General features: G+C 42.5%; 1 protein-coding gene across 4 annotated transcripts in view; it reads right to left on the reverse strand.

Moving 5' to 3' along the window:
- The window catches only part of pla2g6 (phospholipase A2, group VI (cytosolic, calcium-independent)), an 81,961-nt gene that overhangs the window by 8,245 nt on the left and 55,046 nt on the right, over positions 1-18,670 (reverse strand). For all 4 annotated transcript variants that reach the window (XM_052043331.1, XM_052043330.1, XM_052043329.1 and 1 more), the window contains 5 exons: positions 13,347-13,497; positions 10,342-10,478; positions 5,936-6,090; positions 3,069-3,236; positions 1,260-1,333 (listed from right to left, as the gene is read on the reverse strand). In XM_052043331.1, coding sequence (XP_051899291.1) covers positions 1,260-1,333; positions 3,069-3,236; positions 5,936-6,090; positions 10,342-10,478; positions 13,347-13,497 — 685 coding nt within the window. The remainder of the gene's footprint in view (positions 1-1,259; positions 1,334-3,068; positions 3,237-5,935; positions 6,091-10,341; positions 10,479-13,346; positions 13,498-18,670) is intronic.

Consider the following 18,670-nt stretch of genomic DNA (forward strand, 5'->3'; position numbering starts at 1 on the left):
ACTATGCTGTCATACATCATGACACCTTGGGATATCCTGAGAAAGGTGTGATAAAACCATGCCTTCCTCTTTTTTAAACCAGTGCCACACCTGATGTCTCTACTTCAAAAATTGTGGGAGAATTATCTCCCTGTATTCTCATCAATATATATCCCTCAATAAACAACACTAAAGCAGAATATCCTCCTGTTATAACGTTGCCGTTTATGGGAACTTGCCGTATGAAACTTGGCTGCCATATTTCACACTTCACTGACTATGCTTCGAAAGTACTTCGGATATAAAGTGCTTTGGGGTGTCCTTAACAGGAGATCAGTAATAATATCCTACTGTGCAACACACCCCTGCCCCCTGTCACCAACTGAATGTGCCATAGTTTGGATTAATGAAACAATATGCAGATCTTCTGTGTTTAAAAGAAGCAACATTTTTAAGTATGTCAAGCTTTGCTCAGTCAGCTGTTTGGGTGTGAGTTATGGAACATAAAGTATAAAATTGATGTGAGTGTTAACCTGCAAATTTTTCACCCTGCAGAAATTTGAAATTAATCACCTGGTTTCTAACTGGTGATTGATTTACCCAAGGTAGCAACTAGAAAATAAGAAAAAGGAGCAGGAGAAGGTGATTTGGCCTTTCAAACCAGGAGTTAAACATAAATAACAATCAAAAAACCTGCAGATGTTGGAAATAGGAAATAAAAACAGAAAATGCTGGAAATGCTCAGCAGGTCAGGCAGCGACTGTGGAAAGAGAAACATTTAACATTTTAGGTCCAGGATCCTTGATCAGAACTTCATTAGCAGCTACATATTACTCGCGAGAGATGCTGGAAGGGTCTGCCTAAAGTATTACTTTAAGGGAAAAAAAAGGAACGACTTGCATTTCTATAGCACCTTTCATAACCTATCTGAAGTCCTAACGTGGATTGTCACTACTGCAATGTAAGTAAAGCAGCAGCCTATTTGCGCACAGAAAGCTCCCACAAGTGTCAACATAATAATGATCTGTTTTAGTGATATAGATTAAGAATTAAATATTAGCCAAGGCACTGTTAATAACTCACCTGCTCTTCATCAAGATGTGTGACCATTAATATAAAAGGTTTGGAAATGTTTCTCAATTGAAGCTCACCCAGTTATTTGTATCACTAATCCCAGAGCAGATTAATTTCTGCAAATGTATCCCAGTGCTGAATGCAACCATCATCACATCCAGCTCAATACTGAAGCCTCTACTTCACTAATTAAATCGAATGCCTACCTAAAGTACGGAATGTCCACCATTTCACACCAAGCTCTGGCTCGATCCACTGCTCGACCATCAGAATCAGTGCACTAAAGACCAGAAGATAAAGGTTCCATGAATGGGTGTTCCTGTATTCATCAGCCTCTGTTCTCACCACCAAAACTGTTGTAACATCATGTTTAATACAAGAAAAACTCCCAATGCCAAACCGCTGTATGTTGTATGGGCAGTAGAACCATTAGAAAAGGAAGCTGGTTTTAAAAAGCATCTGAAAGAAGAGAGAGGGCTGGAGAGAGAGATAGTTTTGGGAAGGAATTCCAGAGCTTACATTTTGGTAACCAATAATATGGCCATCACTGGAGGGATTAAACTCAGACATGATCAAGTGACAAAGAGCATGGCGACCTCAGGGTTGTGGGGTGGGGTATAGGGCCGGAAGAGATTACAGATGGGTGAGGGCACAGAGGGGTTTGAAAGCACATATCTTACTCTCACTGTCATGACGACCTACTCCCTGATAGGCACCAGTTCCAACAATACTCCAATTGGAAGTTAGCAATCTGGCTTGGTTTGGGGGAATAGTGAGTGTTGGGTGGTGGCAAAAACGAATGTAATATTCTTCACTTCAATTTTAAAAATAAACATGCTGTATTCACTTTAAAAATATTATTTCAGCAGTAAAAGAATTTTAAATAACTGTCAGCAAAGTAAGTCACCTCCTGCAATATTCACCTTCTCCAATATTACATGAATATTCAAACAGACTGAGTCAAATTAGTTGTAAGCTGTTTATTCCATGCCAATTGCTGATGGGGTTTACACTAATTAAAACAGTTGATGTTAAACCTGATTAATCCAATTTTGTAAGAAACCAAAGTAAAGATGCAAAGACTCAAGGCAGCAGGAAAGTAAGCAACGTAACAAGAAATCAGGTGCTGCCAGACTTGGTTTCAAGTTTTGTAGATTGTGGGCATTGTAAAGGCTTAGATGTACGAACTTCAAAGTGCTAGGAATAAAAAGTTTGACTGGGAGATCCTGACGGTATTCTGAGCAGGAATTGGAAAGCAGAATTCAGAGGAAACTGAAACACAGAATTAAGGCAATAGGTTAAAATTCATACAAGGTATGAGTGGAGGATTGCATTCAGTTCTGGTTGGCCCATTATAGGAAGGATGTGGAGGCTTTGGAAAGGGTGCAGAAGAGGTTTACCAGGTAGAGGGCATGTACTACAGGGAGAGGTTGGACAAACATGGGTTGTTTTCTCTGGAGCGGCAGAGGCTAAGGGGAGACCTGATAGAAATTTATAAATTATGAGGGGCACAGATAGCCAGTATCTTTGTCCCCAGGATCAATATGTCTAATACTAGTGGGCAAACATTTTAAGTGAGAGGGGGTAAGTTGAAAGGAGATGTGTGGGGCAAGTTTTTTTTATATAGAGTGGTGGGAGCCTGGAATGCACTACCAGGGGTAGTGGTGGAATTAAATACAATAATTATGCTTAAGAGGCTTTTAGATAGGCACATGGATGTGCAGAGAATGGAGGGATATAGACGTTGTGTGAGCAGAAGGGACTATTTTATTTTAGCATTTAATTACTAGTTGAATTGGTTCGGCACAACATCGTGGGCCGAAGGGCCTGTCCTGTGCTGTATTGTTCTATGTACCGGTGTAAACCCATCACTTATTTGGAATGTTGCAGACGTCAGATTTGATTGGATTTTTGATCGAAAGCCTCATAAAGAAGAGACCCTGTGAGTCCTTAAACACACCAAAGAAAAGTAAATTCAAACAAGGATTCTAAAAATAAGCATGCATCATACTTACACAGTCAACTACCATCTTGCCCAGCTCCCGGGCACCAAAGACAGTTTTAGCCAGCTCCCAAGGATTGGAAGGTCGAAAGACGTCAACAGAGGACACAGGTACCTGCGGCGGTTTTCCTGTCCCAAGTGAAACCACAATGCCAAGTCTCTTCACCTGATTCTCTCTGCCCTGCAAATTGAACACACTTTAAATAAAAAAGATCTTAAAAGCTGTATCAGAAACAGGTTTCTAATTGTTATAACAGCTATCATTTACTGATTAAAATACCTGCTATTTCAAGGGGTATATATAAACCTTCCTCAGACTATCATGTATGGATCTGTACAATCCATCACTCAACAGAGAATGAAGTTCTCCACTGATCTCAAAAATTCTTTTCCCCAGCATCTACACTGCAGGCTGCTCTTGCATGGTAAATACTGATCAACCGTCTGCCAAGGTTGGCACAACTGAGTCCAATTTCATTTCCGTCTTGTTCTCATCCAAACTCAATGTATGTTCGCTTCCAGGAGGGTCACTGATAAAGTTTTTTGTTAATTTCCCTGTGTTATTCCCCTCATTAGTTTGGGTATCATAGCAAATTTTACAAGATGCGCCAGTCTACATTGGTGAATCAGCAGGGGAGAGGGTCAGCAGCTTTAAATTCTTGGGTGTTAACATATTGGATAGGCACAGCACATAGATGCAATCATAAGGAAGGCACACCAGCATCTTTACTTTCGTAGAATGTTAAAGAGGTTTGGCTTGCCACCAAAGCACTCTTAACTTCTACAGATGTACCGTTGAAAGTATCCTGACTGGTTTCATCATGGTCTGGTACGGCAATTAAAATACGCAGAAATGTAAGAAGCTGCAGAGAGTAGTGGACTCTGCCCAACACATCACAGGCACTTCCCTCCCCACCATCGGTAGTATCTACATGAGGCGCTGCTTCAAAAAGGCAACATCCATCATCAAAGATCCCCACCATCTGGATCATGCCATCTTCTCACAGCTACCATCGGGCAGGAGGTACAGAAGCCTGAAGTCCCACACCACTAGATTCAGGAACAGCTATTTCCCTTCAATCGTTTGGTTCTTGAACCAACCGGCACAACCTCAATCACTACAGTTTAGCAAAACTATGACCACTTTGCACTACAATGGACCATGCTTTGTTTTTGTTCTAAATGTGTTCTTTCTTGTAAAAATTGTGCATAATTCATGTTTCATTTACTGTATGTTTTTCTTGTGAATGTTGTGTATCTTATTCTATGTGTCTGTGATGCTGCTGCAGGTAAGGTTTTCATTGCACCTGTGCACACATGTAATTGTGCTTATGGCAATAAACTCAACTTTGACTTTGAATGTGGTGATTGAGATCAGTAAGTGTGGTTCCTGGGCCAAACCAGTGATTTCCCATTACTACTCACAACCGACAATCCTTTTACACACTGAGCATCTGAAGAGCAGCAACATTGTTTAAAAACAATCACAGAAGTACAGTATCTTTCACACTTGAACTCAGCAAATTATTGTTGACTGTATGACATTGCTATGGGCAAAATAAGATCTCTAATGGTCACTTCCAATGCATTAAAATCAGCATAGCAATTTGACAATCTTGATAGCAACAATTTGGCTGTCTTAAGATATTATCCTAATAGTTATCCACAATCATTATTGAGCAAAATGTAGTTAAAGTTTCATCATATTTCTGCATTGTATAATAAAAAGGGAAAATGAGGACAGGCCTCACTTCGGATGGGATTACTTTTCTGCCCAACATAGACATTTCCAAGTAAAGATCTGCACAACCTCAATCACTACAGTTGATTGAGGTTGTGCAAAATTAACTGCAGATGCTGGAAATAGAGTCACAGAGTTATACAGCACAGAAACAGACCCTTCGGCCCAACTTGTCCATGCCGACCAGGTTGCCTACCTAAGCTATTCCCATTTGTCTGCGTTTGGCCCAAATCCCTCTAAATCAAGGCTCCATGAACAACAGAATGCTGGAAAAGCTGCTGTTTCTTGAGCAGTTCCTCATGACTGAGGATGACCGACTTCCACTCCAGTTTTGTGGCTTCTGAGGTGGGAACTCGAACTCAGATGGGGAAGGTAGTGGCCGATGGGGTTTGTGAATTGGTCTGCTTTCTCCTCCGTGTGCTCCCAATGCAAGGCCTTGAGTTTCTCAAAACTATCCTGAATGTTCCTTCTCCCCTCTAAGCAGTCATGGACCAGAGATTCCCAGGAGTCAGTGGGAATAGAGTGGAAAACATGGCCTTCGGACCAACTCGTCCATGCCAACCAAGTTTCCCAACTGAGCTCGTCCCATTTGCCTGCATTTGGCCCATATCCCTCTAAACCTTTCCTGCCCACGTACCTGTCCAATTGTCTTTTAAATGTCATAATTGTACCACTTCCTCTGGCAGCTTGTTCCATATACTCACCACCCTCTGTGTGGAAAAAGTTGCCCCTCAGTTCCCTTTTAAATCCTTCCGCCCTCACCTTAAAATTTTACCCTCAAGTTTTAGACTCCCCTACCCTGGGAAAAAGACTGTGATCATTCACTTTATCCATGCCCCTCATGATCTTATAAGCCTCTATAAGGTCACCCCTCAGCCTCCTTCGCTATAAAAAGAGAAAACCCTTCATCTTCAACCTGAAATGTTAGGTTTCTCTTCCCACAGATGAGGCCTGACCTGCTGAGTATTTCCAGCATTTTCTGTTTTATAGCAGCAACCAAACCTTTCACAAATACCTTTTGGCCCAGTCTTTGAGGCAACAGTAACGTCCGAAATCCGCCTCCTAGAATTGGTTCAGTCAAATTTCATGTTAGCAGCAGGCAATTAAGAACAAAATGAATCAACAAATGCAAAGCATACCTTTCTCTTCAGATTCTGATTGTATTCATGAATTTCAGTCAAGGCATCCAGCGTTGGATTATTTGCAAGAAGTCCCCCATCCAGAAAACGTCCCATGGGTCGGAAGTAGGTAGGGGCCGCACCACTGCATCGAGCTGCTCGCCACACTAGCTGGTCTGTTTTACAGAAAGACCACGGTAGGGGAGTATGTAACTTCATATCGTTGTTTATAAGTTACCTTTTCTAAAGTTTCTAACCTTTCACCAGAAGGTAGGGTTACTTACTGACCAGAGGTGACTACGCAATGCTTATGACTTTCCACACAGTATCACCAGTATGCATTCACTTTTTTTTCCCAAAGGATGTGGAGATCTCTGCCAAGTCTGAGGAGCAGATTTTCCAGACTGTTGGATGCTACCAAATGCACCTTTATTTCACTTTTTTTTACATGTTACACAGTAGTGTAACAAATTTTCCAGTTAACCTGGTGAGTTTAAAGGAAGCAAGAAATATTCAAGCATTCCGAAACTCAGCTCTGGCCACCCGAGTTCTGGACCCCAATCAAGGCTCAAGCCACACAGACCCTCCCCAGCTTACAAACACCCGACTTATGGACACCCCATACATACGAACGAGCTCCTATAAATATTATTAAATCCAAGTGAGAATCAGTCTTGGAAAAATATCCTGTTTACATATAACCTCCCCACAGTAATCAGACACCATTGTCTCTGAAGAACACAGCCTGCCAGTTTCACTGCGGAAGGCTACTTAAGAGAGTTGCTTTGGAAACTGACAAGCAATCACGTCCATTTTACTTGTGCAACAATACTCTATTAAACAATGTAATATGCACTGGGGACCACCGATGACGCCGACAAGGGGCGATGTCTCAGGAAGGCAGCATCCATCATCAGGGACCCCCACCATCTGGGCCATACCCTCTTTTCAATGCTGCCATCAAGGAGCCTGAAGACCAACACCTCAAGGTCCAATCCCACTGCCATCAGGTTCTTGAACTGACCAGAAAAACCTTAACACTACCTTGGACTATATTTTTTGTCTCTCTCTCTCTCTCTCTCTCAATTTTGCACTGATGTCATGTTATTTTGTTGCTTATTTTGCATACATATGTTTTGTATAATTCATGTTAATTTAAGTTTATGCTAATTTATGTTTGTCCTCATCTTGTAATGTTGCTGCAAAAAGCTAATTTTCATGGCATTTATACCTTGGGTACGTATGCCCATTTGTTAATTGTCCCTCATCAACACCATTCAGGAGGTGTGGTTACCATACAGAGTGATTTTATGTATTTTCCGACTTATGGACACATTGACTTATGGACATTTGTGAAAACAGAACCTGTTCGTAATCCAGGGAACAGCCTGTATACCCGACCCATGGTCTGGACCCCGTCTCTGGTCACACTCCAGGCCCACGACTCTGGAAGATGCCACGTTCACCCTGCACACTTAGCTCACATTCTGGACTAATGAGTGAGCCAAATGTCAAAAACCATGAGGATTTCTGAACAAGCAGGTGCCGGATTATCGGAGTTTTACTGCATTTATTGTCCATCCCCAAAAAATGGATGGGTCTGGAGTCACATTTATACCAGACCAGGTGAGGATAGCAGATTTTCTTCTCTGAAGTACACTGGTGAACAAGATGGGTTTTAAGGTTGTAGAATATAGAACACTACAGCACAGTACAGGCCCTTTGGGCCACGATGTTGTGCTGACATTTTATCCTAATCTATCTAACCCTTCCCTCCCACACAGCCCTCCATCTCTCTGTCATTCTTGTGTCTATCTAAGAGTCTCTTAATGTCCCTAATGTACCTGCCCCCACAACCTCTGCCAGTAGTGTGTTCCATGCATCAAGCACTCTCTGTGTAAAAAAACATACCTCTGACATCCCCCTTATATCTTCATCCAATCACCTTAAAATTATGCCCCCTCGTGTTAGCCATTTTCACCCTGGGAAAAAGTCTCTGACTGTCCACTCGATAAATTTGTTTAATTTTTTAAAATCCATTTAATTGATTGAATTTAAATTGCTGCATACAGTAGGATCAAAAGACCCAGGCCTCCAATTACAAGCCGTGATCTAACCACTCTAATCCTTGGGGCCTGAATTAGAACGTTCAAGAGTTCTGCTGAGAGACTTTCTAAGAAGGTCGTTATTCTCTTTCATGACAATCACTCCTTCAAGTCCTGGGAATCCTACAAACCCCATGCAAATATAGCCCAGTAATAAAAAACTAAAATAGTACCTGCCCTTAAAATGTAACCCTTTAAGCCAAGTATCTTTCTCTTGCTTCTGTGCTACATTCAGTTCAAGGCCAATAAATCCATCCGTCAACACTGTGCTCATAACTGAAAGCAGAATTTCAGATGGGAGGAAGTCCAGTAGTTGGTGTCTGGTCTATGCTGACAAAGATGAATTCAACCAGCACAGAATACACACCAGAGAGCAAACCGTAACCTTCCTGGTTTGCAGTGGTTGAGGTAACTGCACTGAGGAAGCTGACACTCGGGAAAACCAATCTCACACAGGCAAGGCTCAGAGAAACTACCAATCCAGACAGTCAAATGGGAAAAAGGAAACAGCCAGGCTTGGATATCGATACTGACAAAATTTCCAGCATTACAACATTCCTAAGCCAAAGCCTAAGGAAATTCCAACCTCATTGCAACACACATACTTAGACAGTCTTACATCTGGGAGGAATTGTGTATTTAAAACAAACACATGCACACACTATATATATAGAAAGCATTCTGTAGCACTGATTGCAATTTGAATTGTTAAAGCCAGAGAAACAATATAACATCTGGGAGACCTGCCAGGCTTTTCCACTGTTAATGGGAGAAAAATCCCGAAAACTTATACTGCTCCTCCTCACATCTCTACAGAGGCAAGGGATATTTTTCTGTGCTTATGTGGCACATTAATACAAGATGTTGGATTTTTTGGGACTATGCTTCTGTCACACTTCATGTGCGGATTCAGGAGCGACAGCAATTTTTAAATGATGGAGAGACAACTAAACCAAGCAGGGAGCGTTGGAGAGAAGAGGAGAAGTAGAAGGGAAAAGGAGGAAGCAAAGAAAGATAAAAGAAGGATGGAAGGAACAGAAGAGGAGAAGGGTGTGAGGGAGAAGCAACTTGAAGAGGAAAAGGAGAGGGGAATAGAGAAAGAATCAGAATCAGATTTATTATCACTAACTTACATAACATGAAATTTGTTTTGCGGCAGCAGTACAGTGCAAAGACATAAAATTACTATAAGTTACAAAAATAAATAAATAGTACAAAAAGAAAAGGAGTAACAAGGTAGTGTTCATGGGTTCATGGACCATTCAGAAATCTGATGGCAGAGGGGATGAAACTGTTCCTGAATCGTTGAGTGTGGGTACCTCCTCCCCGATGGTAACGAGATCAAGATGGTGGTAAAGAGCTGATCATTTTTTTAAAGAGTAAGAGGGAGAAGGTCAACTTTGAAGGCTATAGGATGGGAGCTGGCAACAAGATATATGACAGCAGACACAAAAGACTGAAGATGCTGGAATCTGGAGCAAAAAAAAATTGCTGGAGGAACTCAGCGGGTCGAGCAGCATTTGTGGAGGCAAAGGGATGGTTGATGTTTTGCTTGAGAGCGAGTACTGAGATTAGGGGACTCGTGGGGGAGTTGGAACAGTACACAGTTGGTCGGGGCAAGGATCGAGGATGTTCCAGAAGCATGAAAAATTAGTAAGGAACTCAGATTTTGGGTTGCCAGTCTAGTGCTGCACTGGGAAGATGAGCTTGTCCCAGGAGCATCCAACAAGTGTCACTCCTGGGACAATGTGGTCCATGCTACTCTGTGAAGCTCTAAAAAGGAGGCACAGAGTAGCATGGACCACATTGTCCCAGGTACTCTGCATGTACTCTGTATTTTCTTTGTGGAATTAATAAAAAATATTGTAAAAAGAAAAGGAGGCACTGCATGCGGGAATGACATGATCCTAGCGCCTCTGACATTCACATTTAGTAAAGTAACTCTTGCGTCTGGTTGAATTTCCCAAGTGACCAATACAACTCAGAACTGCACTCCGGAAAACAAACATCAATTTTCAATGACATAATGATTAAAGAAGACAGCATTGGAGAACTGATTTTTTTAAAATTCCATCATAATCTAGATAAAATATATATTTGTAATTAATTAAAGGATTCTGTTTTTAATAGATGGCTCCAAGTTTGGAAGCTTATCTTTAGGTTGCAATGTGTTATACTGGCTATATGCAACTTTGGAAAAAGCATAGAAATATCTCACACACACACACGCACGCACGCACACAGTCAGAAGCTTTGATCTCCACAGCACCCCCAAAATAAATGCACATCTTAAGGGCCAGGCACTGAGACACTTTCCTTTACCTTTAGGTTGGGTGAGAGCCTGGAACTCTGCTGTGCGTAGATACGGTGGGTCATGTTGCAACTCCGGTGGATCGTAGTTGCGGAACAGATGGAGTTCTCCAGGATGTCGATCTGCGAGAGTTCCAGTCACCATGACTCTATCAGTGGGTGAGGCAAGGGATATGCGGAGACGAAGAACAAACAAGTAAACAAATTCCCAATACAGGGCTTAATACAAGGAGACCATTGTCTCAGACCAGCCCACAGCTATTTTTCAGCCATTGTCATTGCCTAAAGTATTATCTGTGTTATAAGAAATGGTGCAGCTAATTTTCACTCAGCAAGATCTCGCAAATGGTTATACGGAATCATAGATAGACTCACACAACACAAAGATGAGTCTGCACCAACCATCAAGCATCCACTTATACCAGTCCTACACTATATCCCCACATTCTACCACTCACTTACACACTAGGGGCAATTTACAGCGGCCAAATAATTTATCAATCCACCTGTCTTTGGGATATGGGAGGAAACCAGAGCACCTGGAGGAAACCCGCAAATTCTACCCAGATAGCACTGGTGATCTGGATCGAACTCAGGACAATATGCAACCCTAATATATTAACACAAAAGCAAAATGTGGGTGAGACCACACCCAAAGTGGATGTAGGGTTTTGATCTCGTTAGATTCACTAGCTTTATTCCTGGGGTGAGAGAGATCACTAAAAGGAAAGCTCAAATAAAATGGGCCTATTTTCTCCTGAGTTTGAAAGGATGTGAAGCGATCTCATTTAAGTGGATATGACTCTTAGACAGCTTGATGAGGTTTTGCTAAGAAGCTGTTTTCTTTTCTCTTGAGGTGAAAGTGGCTGAGGGTCGACCTGACCCAGGTCTTTGAAATTATGAAAGGCATTGATAGTGAATAGTAAATCACTTGGGAAAAAGCATAACAAAACATTGTGACACAGTGGCGCAGCTAGCAGAGCTGCTGCCTGACAGTGTTAGAGACCCAGGTTCGATCCTGACCTCTGGTGCTTTCTGTGTGGAGTTTGCACATTCTCCCTGTGCCTACATGGGTTTCCCCCTTGGTGTTCCGGTTTCCTCCTACATCCCAAAGACATGCAGATCAGTAGATTAATTGGCCACCATAAATTGCCCCTAATGTTTAGGTGAGTGAAAGAACCTGGGGAGTGTTGATGAGAATGTGGGGAGAATAAAAAATGGGTTTAACGTAGGATTAGTATAAATGGGTGGCTGGTGGTTGGTGTGGACTTGGTGAGCCGAAGGGACTGTTTCCATGCTGTTTCCAGGCTGCAGAGGGTGTAGACTCAGCCAGCTCCACCACAGACACAACCCTCCCCGCCATCGATGACATCTTCAAGAGGCGGTGCCTCAAGAAGATGGCATCCATCGTTAAGGACCCTCAGCACCCAGGACATGCCCTCTTCACATTACTACCAGCAGGGAGGAGGTACAGGAGCCTGAAGACCCACACTCAACAATTCAGGAACAGCTTCTTCCCCTCCGCCATCAGATTTCTGAACAGTCCATGAACCCATGAACACCAGCTCATTATTCCTCTTTTGCACTATTTAGTTTTGTAACTTATAGTAATTCTTATGTCTTTATGTCTTGCACTGTACTGCTGCCACAACACAACAAATTTCACGACATATGTCAGTGATAATAAACCTGATTCTGTATCCCTCTACGACTCTATGACTATGACACCATAACAAGAGGCATTCAATATAAGAAAGACACCAAGAAATCCAAGAGGGAATTCAGGAAAAGCAACTTTACCCAAAGAGTGGTTGGACTCACTCTCACAGGGAGTGGTTGAGATAAGTAACACCGGGGCATGTAAGGGAAGGCTGGACAAGCATATGTGAAGGAAATAGGTTTGGGCTAGGGACGTCAGGAGGTGGTGTGAGTGGAGCACAAATGGACTGGTTAGGCTGAATGGGCCATTTATCCAATGTATATATGTCATCCTATGTAATCCTATAAGACCATAAGATACAAGAGCAGAATTAGGCTATTCGACACTTTGAGTCTGCTCCGCCATTCGATCACGGCTGATTTATTTTTCCCTCTCAAACCCATTCTCCTGCCTTCTCCCTGTAACCTTTGACGCCCTTACTAATCAGGAACCTATCAACCTCCGCTTTAAATATACCCAGTGACTTGGCCTCCACAGCCGTCTTTGGCAATGAAGTCCACAGATTAACCACCCTCTGGCTAAAGAAATTCCTCCTCATCTCTGTTCTAAAGGAATGTCCTTCTATTCTGAGGCTGTGCCCTTTGGTCCTAGACTCTCCCACTACTGGAAACAGCACGGCAGTGTAGTGGTTAGCATTACGCTTTACAGTGCCAGCGACCCGAGTTCAAATCCAGCTGCTGCCTGTAAGGAGTTTGTACATTCTCCCTGTGTCTGCGTGGGTTTCCTCCGGGTGCTCTGGTTTCCTCCCACATTCCAAAGACGTACAGGTTACGAAATTGTTGGCATGCTATGTTGGCGGCGGAAGCGTGGCAACACTTGTGAGCTGCCCCCAGAACACTACATAAAAAGATGCATTTCACTGTGTTTCGATGTACATGTGACTAATAAAGATACCTTATCTTATCTTATCTATCTACGCTGGGAAATTCAGGGTAAGAGGTCAACTATTTAGCAATGATATGCAGTGAAATGTCTTCACTCAGAGGGTTGTGAATCTTTGGGATTCTCTACTCCCGAGGGCTGTGGATGCTCAGTCATTAACTGTTTTCATGATCAAGATCAAAAAGTTTTTTGGACAAGGAGCGTATCAGAGGATATGGAGAGCAGGTGGGAGAGAGGAACTGATATAGATGATCAGACATGACCTATTTGAATAGTGAGGCAAGGTGAGGAGCAGACTAGGTGACTCCTGTTCCTGTTTCCTTAAGTTGAATAGTATTTTATTTTGCACATGATAACTAGACAAAAAAAAGACAAGGTTTAATTACCATCCCAACAAATACAACTATTTACTCACTTAGGTTTTATAACATCTGTCATTTTGGTATTTTCCCCAAATTCCTTCTTTAAAAACTCCTCGAGTGGAACTGATGAGAATGGTCTGGATCCCTTAAAAACCTCATCTTTCATCCGGAAATAAAGACAGCGCAGGTACTCCATGGATTTTCCTACAAGAAGGAGGAAAGGAATATCCTACAATGGGGGCCACAGGAAAATCCACATCACAATAACAACGGCAACCAATCTTAAAGTCAACGCAATATTAGCACAATTATTTTCACAGATAACGACTGACCGAAGTTCACTAGACTCCTAAGATAGACACTCTATTCCAAGCTCTGTCATGGGAAGAAATTACCTGGCGAACAGAGGAAAAGATTCAAGGATGTGTTCAAAGCCTCCTTGAAGGATTGCAACATCCTCACTGTTACCGGGACTGGAGCATCTCAGTTATAAGGAGAGGATGGATAAGTTGGGACTTTCTTCCCCTGGAGTGTAGGGATGATCTTATAGATGTTTATAAAATCATGAGGGGCATAAAGAAGGTGGATCATAAAATCATGAGGGGCATAAAGAAGTCACAGTCTTTTTCCCAGGGTAGGGGAGTCCAAAACGAGAGGGCACAGCTTAAGGTGAAAGGGGAAAGATTTAAAGGAGACCTGAGGGGCAACTTTCTCATGCAGAGGGTGGTGAGTATATGGAACAAGCTGTCAGAGGAAGTGGTAGAGGCAAGTATAATTGCAAGATTTAAAAGACATTTGGACAGGTATGAGGATAAGAAAGGGTTAGAGTGATATGAGCCAAATGCAGGCAAATGGGACAAGCTCAGTTAGGAAACTTGGTCGGCATGGATGAATTGGGCCGAAGGGCCTGTTTTCCATGCTGTATAACTCTCTGACTCTATCCCGGCTGACTCCTGGGAATCTCTGGTCCATGACTGCTCAGAGGGGAGAAGAAATATTCAGGACGTTATTGAGAAACTCGAGGCCATGCACTGGGAGCTTACAAAGAAGAAAGCACACCATTTCACAATCTACCCATCAGCCACTACCTTCCCCATCTGACTTTGAGTTCCCACCTCAGAAGCCACAAGGCTAGAGTGGAAGTCGGTCATCCTCGGTTCTGAGGAACTGCTCAAGAAGCAGCAGCTTTTGCAGCATGTTCATGGAGCCTTAGCAGGGATGGGAGAATGGTCAGTGCTCGAGAAACTTTGTTATGGTGTAGAAGTAATCACTGCACATGGGATCAGAGTGCAGTACCAGGGAATACCAGAGCCCATGAATGAAAGCAAGGTACTGCAGAGCAATTAATAACTGCAAAGGGCAGAGGGAAACTAATGGTAACATCAACCTTTCTGGGGTTAAAAGCTGTCCACAGCTCACTAGTCACCATATATGAAGGTGAAACTTTAAAACTTCAATGAAAGAGAACAGCAGGGTATGAAGTTCTACAACTTGAAGCTTAACTTAAAGCAAGTACATAATGTCCGGGAGATACAACAGTGAATGTTTCCCTTTGTAACATGGGACCCACCAGACATCTCTTTCCATCTACATCACCTTCAGCAAAATAGTTTAAACATTAGGAGAAATTATCTAATTAGCTACTTGTTGAAAATACTCACAATCCTGAATTCAGATCTTTATAGAAAATGGTGTAACCGGATTGAAAGTAAGGTGGCATTCATTACTTGGAAAATTAATTTTTGAGTTTGGAGTGTTGGAAAATATTTGCATTTGGCAATGATTGACATTCTTTTTTTAAACTTACCCCTAAAAGCAGAGGGACAGAACAGGGCACCAACAGTACTCCTTTCACAGCTGATCATTCTGGGCACCGCAGAATGTGAATTTACAATGGGGGAGCAGCACAGGCTGGTTCCATCCACGTGATATTTCGAGCAAGAGCAACTGGAGAATGCTTAGCCAGGGGAAATCTTTACAATTACCCTGTCCCTTAGCCCAAAAACAACAGATTGAATGTGGCCCACCAGACTACACCTCAGCTGGGATCGACTAAACCAGAGATCAAAGCTGGGATTCTTCTCATTTTGCTTGGAGATCAACTAAATTAACACAGATTGTGGTGGATCAGAACAGGAGCACCCTGTTCTGTGCTGGCATTATCTAAAGTAGCAGATAAAGATGAGATCAATTAGTTGTTCAGGACTGGGGTATATTGGGCAATCTTCTCCATAGATTGTCACCTTGTCGTGGTGGAGAAGCTCGTGTGGTCCTGAGATCCTAAGAGCGATGCCGCCTGGAGCTATGCTCCTGGTAGGGTCACCCATGGCGCTAAGGTCGAGGGTGAGGTCCCTGACAAAGAACAATCCAACCAAGACCTCAACGGTGGAACAGGCGGATGAAGTTACTTCAAACTCAACAGCTGTGAAGGCGGATGAAGGCTGCAACAAATCCATCAGCTCCAATCGTCGTGGTTTCCATGCCATTGGAATCAGTTGGTTGATTTGTGAAGTATCGTGTGCTTTTTGTAGTGCAACATCAAGTACACGTTAAACAAAGACACGCACAGGCATCTTCGCTCTGTGGGCTACTTGCCAAGATTGGACTCATAAGCCACTTGAGAGCCCATAAATAGATCAACGGAACGATGACCATCATCCTTGACCTCGAGGGATAGCCACCACGACGATGTTGGGCAATATCCTTACCCAAATAAGAAGCAAGGTTTGCTTATAATTACCCAGCAACTATTGACTCTACTTTCCTTAATAATGTTTCTTCTCATTTAAAAAAACAAATAAAGTTTAAAGGATTCAGAAATGAAATCAAAGATTTTTCCCTTGAATGAACACTAGATGGCCTCCTTTCTGTTGAGAATAAAGGAACAAAGACTCAAGTGGAGATAAACAGTTTGAATTTTCTCAAAAGCGAGAACATATTACAGGCCATCTTTGGCTAACAACATTCATAGTTGATTTTTTTGTCCTTAAGTCGGAAAATACACAAAAATCACACGATGTGATAAACACACCTCCACAGTATTGTGATGAATAGCATCAAAAGCACATCAGACTGATTAAAAAAGGAATTACTAAAAGTGGAGAGAGAGGAAGCTAGTTCTGCTGCTCATAGGAAGGAACAGATATACATACGTTGGACTTTTGAATTTAATAATATTATGGGAGCTCGTTCATATGTAGGGGTGGTCATAAGTCGAGTATTTGTAACTTGGTTATGGCCTGTAAATAATACAACTTTGAAAAACCATGTCAAGTAACTATCGTCTCAAACTGATAAGTTAATACAGATTCCAGTAACCGAATTACTTTTGCTTCTACAACAACATAAGAGGAAAAATGTTCATCTACTACATGACAAGGGACATACGCTATTTAGGAAAACATGCAAAGGTGGGGATAGGCTCTTCTCTAATGAACCAGAAACCCAAAGAAGAAGTCATGGGGGTAAGATTTAGATCTCATTCTACCCCTATTTATAGGCATAAAGTGGTTGCAGTGAGACATAATTTCAGGGATTAATGTTCTGCTCCCAACGAGTGCCTGAAAAGCATCCAAACAAAATATTGGCCAGGGTATTTTCCTTATGGTCATCAACAAAAGGCTTTAGAGACCCAATTCGGAGCTGCAAGAGAATCAATTTCTGCTTTAAGTATCCTCATAGAAATTGGGCAACAACAAGAAGGGTGGAAGTCAAGCAAAAGGATGTTAATGATGCCTGGGACCCAATTTTGGGTCTGCCTCAGATCTCATGGTTAGGATGTCATAATCCAGTCCTCATTGAGAGGTCAATGGTGGAAAGGGTGAGCATCTTCAAATTCCTGGGCTTCAGCATCTCAGAGGATCTATCCTCGGCCCAACACATTGATGCAATCATGCAGAAGGTATGCCAACGGCTCTACTTCATCAGGAGTTTGAGGAGATTTGGTATGTCACCAAAGGCTCTTACAAATTTCTATAGATGTGCGGTGGAGAGCATCCTGACTGGTTGTACCACCACCTGGTACGGAGCCTCCAATGCACAGGATCGCAAGAGGCTACAGAGGGTTATAGCCTCAACCAGCTCCACCATCACGGTCACAACCCTCACCACCATTGAGGACATCTTCAAGAGATAGTGCCTCAAGAAGGCAGCATCTATCATTAAGGACCTTCACCATCCGGGACACACCATCTTCTTGTTTCTACCACCAGGGAGGAGGTACAGGAGCCTGAAGACCCAAACTTAATGATTCAGGAACAGCTTCTTCCCCTCCGCCATCAGATCTCTCAACGATCCATGAACCCATGAACACTACCTCATTATTCCTTTTTTTTTGCACTATTTATTTTTGTAATTTATAGATTTTATGCCTTTGCACTGTACTGCTGCCACAAAATAACAAATTTCCCATCATATGTCAGTGATAATAAATCTGATTCTGATTCGGCAACACCAGATCTGAGGTCAAAAACTGGCCCAGATGAACTTTTATCCCAAGACCCCATGCAGGCACATCTCAAGAGCCAGCTGCCATGTGGCGTGGCTGGCCACAGGGTACAGTTATCATCTGAGCTGGAACTAACTGTAAGGTGTGACAAATCCAGAAAATATCTCCAAATTTAACTGAAAGGAATGAAAAATATTAATGGAGATGTAATGGATTTTTTGAATATATTCCAATTCAGTAAGCTACTGTTTCTTAAACATGTTGTCACCTTTGGAATTTGCATCAATGCTCAAATGGAGATAAATGGATCCACATGGTACTCTCAGCACATCTAAAACTTAAGAAACACGACAGCGAATTAAAGAAACTCATTCACTTGTTCGCCTTCCATTTCCTATTTATACATCCTTATGACATAGCAGAAGGCCATTTGACCCATCAAGTCTATGCTGGCTCCCAGAGCAACTCTATCAATCCCATTCCCCACTGACGTCTGTGTCACCTATTCATTCTCTCAGGCTCATTAACTCCCCCGCCTGATTTTCCTACCACCCAGCTACACTAGACATAATTTACAGTGACCAGTTAATCTAACAGCCAGCATTCTTTGGGATGTAGGAGGAAATGGGAGCACCCAGGGGAAACCCACGTGGTCACAGGGAGAATGTGATAACTCCACACAGACAGCACCCGAGGTCAGGATTTAACCAAGTTGCTGCAGCTATGAGATATGAATATCTGCAGCCCCACAGTGCTGCCTTAGTATATTTATTGCCACTGCCAACCCCAACTGACAACAACCTTTCCCTCCATGTCAGCAAAACAAAAGAGCCGGTCATTGACGTCAGGAAGGGGGGCGGTGCACATGCACCTGTCTACATCAATGGTACTGAGGTTGAGAAGGTTGAGAGCTTCAAGTTCCGAGGAGTG

The sequence above is a fragment of the Pristis pectinata genome, chromosome 33 (genome assembly GCF_009764475.1).
Source record: "Pristis pectinata isolate sPriPec2 chromosome 33, sPriPec2.1.pri, whole genome shotgun sequence".
Lineage (NCBI taxonomy): Eukaryota > Metazoa > Chordata > Chondrichthyes > Rhinopristiformes > Pristidae > Pristis > Pristis pectinata.